This window comes from Silene latifolia, chromosome 8 (assembly GCF_048544455.1).
Source record: "Silene latifolia isolate original U9 population chromosome 8, ASM4854445v1, whole genome shotgun sequence".
Classification (NCBI taxonomy): Eukaryota; Viridiplantae; Streptophyta; class Magnoliopsida; order Caryophyllales; family Caryophyllaceae; genus Silene; species Silene latifolia.
In genome coordinates this window covers 96,560,137-96,570,477 of record NC_133533.1, presented here as the reverse complement: position 1 = coordinate 96,570,477, position 10,341 = coordinate 96,560,137, and the positions used below count along the sequence as shown (strand labels likewise).

The 10,341-nt window shown below is 39.7% G+C and overlaps 2 protein-coding genes across 2 annotated transcripts; both read right to left on the bottom strand.

Moving 5' to 3' along the window:
• Positions 1–3,265: 3,265 nt before the first annotated feature.
• LOC141595551 (uncharacterized) lies at positions 3,266–6,503 on the bottom strand. Its single transcript, XM_074415517.1, has 5 exons — positions 6,090–6,503; positions 5,648–6,001; positions 5,151–5,548; positions 4,964–5,037; positions 3,266–4,479 (listed from the first exon to the last, which is right to left on the bottom strand). The coding sequence occupies exons 1-5, from the start codon at positions 6,501–6,503 to the stop codon at positions 3,266–3,268; spliced, it is 2,454 nt and encodes an 817-aa protein (XP_074271618.1).
• A 15-nt stretch (positions 6,504–6,518) lies between these two features.
• Positions 6,519–7,097, bottom strand: LOC141595550 (uncharacterized). Its single transcript, XM_074415516.1, has one exon. The coding sequence runs from the start codon at positions 7,095–7,097 to the stop codon at positions 6,519–6,521; it is 579 nt and encodes a 192-aa protein (XP_074271617.1).
• Positions 7,098–10,341: the final 3,244 nt, after the last annotated feature.

Here is a 10,341-nt window from a genome sequence, read left to right as displayed (position 1 = left end):
ACAATAACATGAAAAACCTAACTTGAGCATTCTAATACGACATGTGACATTGCTACAATCACTTCAAATACTCCATATACTATGATGTGCTTGATTAAGAAGATAATTCATTACTGAATTTATGTAAATGGGATAGATGTCCAATTAATCTCATTAAGTTCTATGTTTTTTAATAGAGGAAATGAAGTGTTACTTCAAGTAGTATTGTTATAACACAAATTCTTGTTTATAACGGTTGTAAACACGACAATAGTGAAACGGACTCGGACATTAGTTATTTAAATCTAATTAACAAGTAATATGGGTTGGGTAAATTTAGTCATGTAAATTCCACAAAATCAGCAACTAAATAATACACTTACCTTAATTAAAATATTTTTAATTAGTCTCCCATATTAAGCAAATACACAGACACAACGGTTTCACCATTGTTACTCATATCAATTATGTTCATCTCCTACCTCTGTTTGTAAGATGATCAACCATCCCATTTGTGTGAAAGACGATGATGATACCATATTTACACCCCATAATGACGATATGGTAAGTCCATCTTTAAATGAAGATGATAATCACGTCGAAGCCGATGTTAGTCTCATTATATTGAACGATGGATCAATTCATTCTCTTAAAAAAGGTTATGGACGTTTTATTTAACCCTGATGTCATCACATATAATTTGTATCCGCCATCGAACAAATTGTAACCATTATTGGTTACTATGTTACCACATAACATGATTCAATAGCTTCTTATTATTTGTTCTTACTTTTATGTTTTAGAATTTGATATTACTGGCTCTCATGTCGGATTGAAGACTACAAAATGGCAATACTTACTCACTGTATACAATAGACATGCTCGAGCAGCGAGATTTAGTACTAGAAAAGGCACTCGTCGTATGAGAAAAATATCGAGTATCAGAGATATTTTGTTTGTTCGTGTCAGGGGGCATGGACGATCATTGAATTCTAATGGGACACCAATGTTGTCAGGTACCCAAACGAAGCGAGTCAACATTACTAGCTAGATGTGATTGCAAGCAAGACCTCCATAAGGACATAACTCAACATGGATGGAGTTTGGGAAATTTTAAAACACAACCTTGATCATAACAATATCTTAACTCCCCCTCAATGGCATCGCATTCACAGGTGTGAACGAAGAATAACGGCAGAAGAGGGTGAGGTAATTGAAATGACGACCGAAGCTTTGGTTCGTCCAAGTGTTCAATATCGTGTTCTAGCTGTCACTTTTGGAGGTGAAGAGTTAGTTAGACACACAGTGAGAGACCATATCAAATACGTCAATAGGGAGAAAAAGGATTGTACATCAGATGTACTACCTCATACTTAATGACTTTTTGAGTTTTTATGTATTTTTTTTTAGTTTTATAGAGTTTAAAAATTACATTTTAGTTTTATGATGTCAAAAATCAAATTTTTCTGAGCTTATATGTAATTTTTTTGAGTTATAATGTGACTTTTTGAGATTAATGTTTAAATAAACGAATTCAAAAACTTTATAATAAAACTAAAAATTTTTAAATTAAAACTCAAAATTTTTATCTTGATGCTCAAAAAACTATACTATCTGATGTATTAAATCAGACGTATAATCCACTTAATGGTCAGTAGGCTTAAGATGTGTGCTATTTTTGTGACCATATCTTACTAGTCATTATGGTTACAAAATTAATTTTCTGAATTACATGTTACAGATATTTGGTTACAAACTCAATTTTCTTAGTCATAAATAATTGCATGATGTGCTACTATATAGTAAACTTGTTACTAGCGACAAATTGTGGACATATAGCTACAACTCTCACTTATCGATTTCATTGGTGTCACAGTTTTTTACGAAACTGTACCTGAAATGCAATTAAGGCTGAATGAAGAGATAACTATGCTACTAATGTACATTGATTTATAGAACTTTACGAGATATTATTCTCTTTCCCCGCCCGTTCCGGAGTTTTGAAACAAGGGTTTGATACTCATTCCCAACAAGAAGCAATTATTATACGAATGAATCTCGTCTACTAGAAGTCTAGAACACAGAAAATAGGATAAGGGATCTGGAATTCCAGCATTTCCGTCCCCAACTTAGTAGCATTTAATACAGGAATTAGGAGTAACAAAATACCTAATTACTGAAATTAATTGAGGGTTTCAGTAGCATACCCACATAATTCATAAACTAAAATCACAACCCAGATCATTAATTAAGCAAATAAACTCTAGAACATTTGAAATTATTAATCCAAAATCAAATGGTAAACAATCCAAATCATGAATTTAACAATCACATATTGTGTACCCAATAACATTAATACTCAAAATATGAGAATGAATTTGCAGAAAATAAAAAAATGAGTAAAAACTGGAATTACCTTGGTAGTGGCACACAGCACACTCAAGTTGGAAGATTTTTGTGACCTTGAAATAAATGAAGAAAATGGAATTGGTAAAGCCAAGTTTTATATACTTGGTACTCCCTCCATTCAACTCCACTTTGCAACATTGCTTTTTGCGCGGGTATTAAGAAACGGATTAAAAAAACTATTAAAAGTACATAGGGAAAGGGAATGGTGGGGTTAAAGATATTAAAAAAATATAAAGGTGAGTTTTATAGTGGATTTGTGTGGGGTATGAATGGCATTTTTTGTAAATATAGATTTTCAATAAGGATAGAAAGGTCTTTTACATGTCCAAATAAGGAAACCTGTAAAGTGGAGTTGAATGGACGGAAATAGAATACTTGTAAAGTGGAGTTGAATGGAGGGAGTACTTTGGTAGTTGGCAGTGGTATAATTGTTGTACGGAGTATAAACGAAACGTAAATAAATCGTTGAGTCAAGGAGAGCAGTTGGGTCATTTATTTTGAGACATTAATATCCGTTATCACCTGGTGGTAGTATTTGACCTTAAGACGGATAGTGTCCGTCTTAAACAAGACCTACTGTGTGAGTATTTGTTTACCTATCTATATTAAGAATACTAGATTTAATGCCCGTGCGATGCACGACTAGCACGAGCCGTTTGGTAGATTTTTGTTGTCAACTCTCTGAATACTTTATTTAAGCCATGTTCTCTTCGGTTGAAAAGAGCTGAATTGAACTTAACTTAACTTAGTGGAGTTGAACTGAATGGAGCTGAACTGTTCTTTTGAATTGAAAATATCTGAATTGAACTTTAAGGAGCTGAATAGAACTAAATTAAACTTTTTTTTTTTTTGACAGCTGTAAAGACAAAGATCCTAACTAACTGGTCATAGCCTTCTGAGCAAGGCTATGAGCCACCTTATTGGATGACCTAGGAATATAACTAAAGGATAGACATTGAAAATATCCACTAAGAGCCAGAATATCTTCAAGTATCGCTTTAGTCATGTGATGAGCTTTCTCCGAACCTGCAGAAAAAGCAATAAGAGGTAGACAGTCAGTCGAAACTTCCACATGCCACCGCCCCTCCTCTTTAGCCCAAAGGACTACTTCGCGTAATCCCAAAGCTTCCGCTTGCAGGGCTGATTCAGCTTTGATTGCCTTGAACTTCTCCGCCATAAGTTGACCTGTTTCAGTGTACGCCACCCATCCTAAGCTTGCCTTTTCCTTTGATTTCCATCCTGCATCAACCATAACTCTAATGCACTCACAATTGTATTGTGCACCTATCGCAAAGAAAGGCTTACTCTCCCTTATCCACTTTCCCGTTTTATCACCCATTCCCCCTGCCTCTTGGGCCTTTTTCACCTTGTCCTTGTTGCATACAAGCAAAGCTTCATCCGCTTTTCGTACTTCCTGGATCCATAAGTTTAGGAAAAGAAGCGGATGAAAGCTCTCCCCCTTGAATACAATTCTATTCCTTACACACCATATACACCATAATGTAGCCATAAATCGTATGATGCGACTAGTACCCTCCTCAAGTTTCTCTAGGTAGATGATCCACTGCATTACCCATTTCCTAATATGCATCCTATGTGTTTGTGATGCTCGAATGCCAAGCTCCGTGCATGCCCAAAGCCGCTTTGAAATTTCACAATCCCTGAAAAGGTGTTCCATTGTTTCAGTACTTTGCTCTTCATATCCACATAATTTGCACCTTATCTCAAGTTGAAAATTTCTCCTTTCAAAATTGACTCCCACAGGCAGTGTATCAGTAATGATTCTCCAAATTAGTATCTTCCACATTGCAGGACCCGGCAGTTTCCACAATTTCCTTCTGCAGAAGGTCTTCTCCTCTGCCTCTGTTCTTTCTTTATCCTTTTCTGAACCTTTTAATTCCATAAATTTTGAGAATAGAATTCCATACCCACTTTTCACGTTATATTCACCACTACTACTATACGGCCAAAAAACCGTATCCTTCTTTCTAGAATTGCAAAGAGGCATTGCAAGAATTTTGTTAGCATTTTCATCCGAGAATAACTCCTTTATCATGTCATTCTTCCATGTTCCACCCTCGTCTGAAATCCCTTCATTACACAAGTCTCTCACCTTTAGGTTTCTAGTATTGGCCGTATCAACTGAGAGTATCTCATTTCTTGCCTCCGCAAGCTCCCCTTCCACTCATCTACTAGTCCACACATTAAGGTTTGACAGTGGCCCCGGCTTCCATCCCATATGCTCCCTTATAAATTTCAGACCATGCTGTATACTTCTTGAACCCCATGAATACCCAGTTGTATATCTCATTACACCTCCCTCAATTAATTCCTCTTTATAAAGTAACTTTCTAAAGATCCGGCTAAAATATGAATCATGCCCGGAAACTATCCTCCACCCGTGCTTAGCCAGTAATGCTTCATTCAGGCATTCAATATTCCTTATGCCAAGTCCACCTTCGCTCTTCGGGAGGCTAAGGAATCTATGACTACACCAGTGGATGGTTTTTCCTGATTTACATCCAGCCCACCAAAAATGTGACAAAAGAGAGTTAATTCTATAAGTCACACTTACCGGTACCTTGAATACCGATAGACAGTAATTTGAGAGATTTGATAGAACTGATGAAATGAGGGTTAGCCTCCCAGCTGGAGATAGAAAAATTCCATTTCATGACGAAATGCGCTTCACCACATGATTAATCAGGCCCTCGAAGAACGCCTTTTTTGAACCTTGAAACTCCGTCGGGAGCCCCAAATACTTTCCCATACCTTTATTTCCTTTAATTTTCAGATTCCTCATACACTCCCTTGCCTTCCTTATTTTGGTACTAGGGCTAAAAATAATCCCAGATTTCTCCTCATTGATAATTTGCCCTGACTCCTTGCAGTACTTTCTTAATAGTTTGTTAAAAGCCTTCACTGATCCATCCTTATCATGCAAAAAGAACACCGCATCATCCGCAAAAAATAAATGGGTCAATTGTCTTTCCCCTTGGGCTAAAGTTATACCCTTTAAAGTTCCATTGTTTTGTAACTTTAAGACATTTTTTGACAACACCTCCATACATAGCACAAACAGGTAAGGAGAGAGGGGGTCTCCTTGCCTAAGCCCACAATTCGGCTGGAATAATTGAAGTGGAGCTCCATTGAAAAGTACCTGATAAGACACTGTAGTCACGCAATTCATTATTAGAGTTATCACTCTTGTCGGGAAGCCCACTCTAGCCAGGACCGCTTCAAGGAAGGTCCAATTTACCCTATCATAAGCTTTACTCATATCCGCCTTGAAAGCAAACCGACCAGTCTTGCCCTTTTTGTGTGAATTGACTTTGTGCATGGCTTCATGAGCAAGTAAGATATTATCCGAGATTTGTCTTCCGGGAAGAAAGGCGTTCTGGAAATCCCCTATCAGATAACCCATCACCTTTGCCAGTCTATTTGTGATGCATCGCGATACAATTCTCATGATCACATTACAAAGACTAATCGGTCTATAGTCATGAACTCCTTCTGGATTATCACATTTAGGAATAAGAGTGATGAAAGTTCTGTTCAGCTCTTTGAGAATCGCACCTGAGTTAAGAATAGAGAGGATCGCCTTTGTGGCATCCTTTTTAACCAGAGGCCAGCATTTCTGATAAAAAAACAGCCGGTATTCTATCCGGACCTGGTGATTTTAGCGGTCCCATTTGGAATACCGCGCATCTCACTTCCTTAGGCGTGAAAGGTCGTTGTAACCAGTCCGCATCATCATTATTGATCCTCATATAACATTCATTAAGTAGTTCCTTCAAATGTTGAGAGTGGTGCACGTCTTGTTCACTACGTTCCGGGTTGAAAAGCTTCACAAAGTTTGAATGAAAGCTTTGTTTTATCTTTTCTGAATCAAAAACCCATGTGCCATCTTCTTCTTTAAGACCCATGATAAAATTCCTACCTGCCCTCCCCTTAACCCAATTGAAAAAGAACTTCGTGCAAGTATCACCCTCGACCATCCATTTCAACTTTGCTCTTTGTTTCCAAAAGATAGCCGCTGCTCTTGAGAATTCCTTCACCTCCTCATTGTATTTACTATATTTCTCATCATTGCCGGTCGAAATAGCCCTCTCCATCCCTTTTTCTAGATCCTAATCAAAATCATCCCATTTCTTGTTCCACCTTTGGCGCTTATCCAAAGCCCACCTTTTAACATTTTGCCTTGTTATTGCCGACTTCCTAGCAACTCTATAAGCCGCTGTTCCTACCACCGTTGTCAGCCATGATGCCCTTATTATGCCCATACATTCTTCATCCTCCATCACCCAAGCATCAATTTTGTACGGTTTTTTATTTGTATTTTGAGTAAGATGTAGATCAAGTTCGAAGGGTGCGTGGTCCGAAATTTGAATTGGATAGTGTTTAATCCCCGTATTCGGAAAGATGCTTAACAAATCCTTAGATCCCATTGCGCGGTCAATTCTTTCATAGACACGCTTATCCCCTTTTCTATTATTACACCACGTAAATCTTGGTCCTTTAAAAGGAATGTCTACCAATTCATTCTTGATACGCCATAAGCTAAATTCATAAGCTCCTTGAATAGTCCTTGTACTTTTGCTTTGTTTATCAACCCCAAATTCTACTTGATTGAAGTCCCCCACAATTATGTATGGATGATTCAATGATTCAATACACTCTTCGAGTTCCTCCAAGACCGTTTGCCGCATTTGAACACCCGGTGCACCATAAAAGAGAATAAGATACCATAAACGACCTTGACATTTTTCCACTAATAAAACGATAAAGTTATTACAAGACACTACATGGCTCATTCTAGCCTCCTTGCGCCACCCTACCCACAAGCCACCCGAACTTCCAATGGCATCAACACCCACAAAATCCCCAAAACCAAAAGGCCTAAAAGTCGGGTAGAGATTACACGCATTACACTTAGTTTCAATAAGAAAAACAAATTCATAATACTTACTACTAAGTAACGCTCTAAGTTTAGGAATTGTAGGGGCGAGCGTATTATTAAGACCCCTACAATTCCAAATTAGTCCTAACATGGCGAGAGAAGAGATTGATTAGGCTCAACCTCCGCAAAACCCCCTTCCTTTTCCTCATCACCTGAATCAGAAGAGTCCACCATTTCCTCGTCTTGAATTATCATTCTAAAACCCTCCCTGGCTTGTACTTCCTGTTCTTTCCAGCTTCTAATTCCATGGCACTTATTTTTGGCTAAATGAAGTAAGTACCCCTTAGCCCTTTCAACCGAACTCACAGCCTCTTCAGGGACCAGATCATCAGATATCATAGTTGAGCATTTCCTCTTCCTAGCTGCTGCCGTGACCTCAGAGAGAGCCTCAGTTTCTGCTGAACCAGACTGGAAGTTAGCCAATCCCATGAACCCTTCAGTAATACATTTACTTGCTCTTCCTTCATCCATGTTAGCAATGAGCCTTGCTGAAATCCCAAATTGAGGGAAATAGAAATCTTTCTGAGCTTGATCTTTTCTTTCATCTGAGATGCCCTTCATCAGCTTTCCTTTCCCCTTAACAATATCCCCATCCTTTGCATGACCCATCGTTTCCAGATTGCATTTCACTACCTCTTCAAGAGGCATTAGAGATGAAGAACCCATCTGCAGTTCCAGATCTTTCCTCACAATAGCATCAGGAATAATGGCAAGCACATCACGTTTGCCTCCCATTATCCTTTTTCCTCCCACAGCTTCCTTTCCATTTCCAGAAACTTGAGCACAACTTAGTTGTAGGTCTGTATTGACAGCTTCAGGACTTTCATCATTATAATTCACTTCATCTGACCCATCAATCTTAATGTCAGATGCTTCATCATTTTCAGAACTGCCCATGACATTAGTACCACCCAGAATTGGCGCATCTGGAGTGGTAACTTCAGGGAACTCCTCAATGTCCACCTCAGAATCAGAGCTAATCATGATAACATTCGAGTTATCATTTTCCATGCTTGCAATGTGATCATTAACACTTCCTCCTCCTCCTTCATGCTGTTCCCCCTCAGGATAGTGGTACCTGATTGGGATCCCACCTGGTGGTGGATCAAAAGTTTGGTTAAGACCACGAAAATCCGCAGTAGCTCTTGCCCATTCAATGTCACTCTCTACTCTACTTGCAATTGCCCCTTGCATTCTCCTGTCCCTATCTAGCCCTCCTCTTGGCATTGCATTGTTTTCTACCACAGTATACGCATCCCCTACATCTATATGAGGCACATGTACCTGCATATCCGGGTTGAACTGTCCTCCTGTAGCATTCCCAACATTACCCCTTCTAGCATCCTCTCCATCATTATCCCTAGGTGCCTCAAATTCTTCCCCTGCACTATGGTAAGTCTCCTGATTATGTTCATTATCCTCCTCATCAAGCCAGCCTCCCTCCCCATTTCCTCTCCCATGGTTGTATCTCTGATCACCCCTCACCCTCTGCCCAGAGCCATTAAAATGATCCTTGCTTGCTTCTCCCATCACTACATCCCCATTCTCCCCTCTTTCTCTTGCACCCACACCTGCATTTCCAGTCCCATTATTAAAAACCCTTCCTCCTGCTTCTCCTAGATGAACAGCCCCTGGTCCTACCTGGAATAAAACCGGGCCCGCAAAAGGTTGTGCTGTAACAGCAAACCTCATACCAGGTAGAACCCTTCCCCCAGGGGTAATACCCAAATCAAAGAAAACCACCCTCTCCCTCACATTCCTCCCATTATTATCAGACCCCATCCTTCTATTTCCAAGATGAAGCCTAGATGTAATCGTCTCAGTGGTAGTTGGAAGTGCCCTTAGATCCATGTTGAACATGGTGTGGTTGCTATGAGCCTCAAAAACCATAAAACCATTTGCAACAACCCTATCCATCATGCCATTTATACTAGTCACGACAGTCATAATACTCTCAGTACACTGCGCACCTCTATGCCCAATTTTTCCACATTTTATGCAATATTTGTAGATCTCCTCATATTTGAACTGGACCCAAAAGAGATACCCTCCATCCATGGCCAAGAAGAAGCCTGGCATGAGTGGTTCATTTAGTTTTAAGCAAACCCTCAGCCTTAGGTAGTCATGTCGTGGAACAAGACCAAAGGGTTCAATTTGGTAGTGATGGCTTAACAATTTGCCCGCCACATGAGCAACATGCATATTTAGACATTCAAATGGCAGTCCACAGATACGAACCCATACCTCAGCATACGGGAAACGAACAGTCCTTGGCACTGTGTCCGGAAACCACCGAGCTAGCACCATCAAAGCCCCATCAATGGAGACGGTGCTTCTAGCCAGTAGGCCCTCCAAATCAGCAGTCGCTTCACAATGTAGCACATATATTTCTCCCATTCTAAACACAGTGATGCTTCCATTAGTATCCCATTTCCTCCTTATAACATCATTGATCAGATCGTCTTCAAAAAGTCGATAATCGACTAAGAAGCCCAGGCAGCAGTTTCCCCAGAATTCCCTCGACCTCCCCAGCTCCGCCGGGTCCACATGAATGACCCCTCCTGATCTCGGGTAGCGCCATAAGTTAGCATGCAGAGGATTCATGGGGCTGAACTCCGCATTCTGGTGAGGTTGATGAAAATTCTGGTGATGATAGAAATTTTGATGCACATCATCATTCCCTTCCATTCCTTCGTGATGATGTTCAACATCACCTTCCCCAACCACACCCTGACCATATCTACCGAACTGACCTTCAAATTCCATTTTTTTTTTCTTTGATGTTGATTGAGCACACAGATAAGATGAGTGAACCGAACACTTATTTAATTTAAAAGAGTGAAGAAATTTGGATGGTTTGAATTTACCCATCCTGAAGGACCTTAAATAGTACCCAATCTCCACCCCCTACGCCACCAGATTGGGGAGATAAACCGTCACCCAATCAGTAAAAAAGTAATCACCCTAATTGGGTGAAAGACCTCGAGCCTTCA

What these genes read in the sequence shown, in the direction of transcription:
- LOC141595551 (XM_074415517.1), bottom strand. Translation starts at nt 6,503, where the DNA reads ATGGAGAGGGCTATTTCGACCGGCAATGATGAGAAATATAGTAAATAC. An exon ending in GGAAATAAAGGTATGGGAAA is followed by an intron (nt 5,038 to 5,150) that starts GTATTTGGGGCT and finishes TTCTATCTCCAG; the next exon opens with CTGGGAGGCTAACCCTCATT. An exon ending in TATCGGTATTCAAGGTACCG is followed by an intron (nt 4,480 to 4,963) that starts GTAAGTGTGACT and finishes TGTGTAATGAAG; the next exon opens with GGATTTCAGACGAGGGTGGA.
- LOC141595550 (XM_074415516.1), bottom strand. Translation starts at nt 7,097, where the DNA reads ATGCGGCAAACGGTCTTGGAGGAACTCGAAGAGTGTATTGAATCATTG.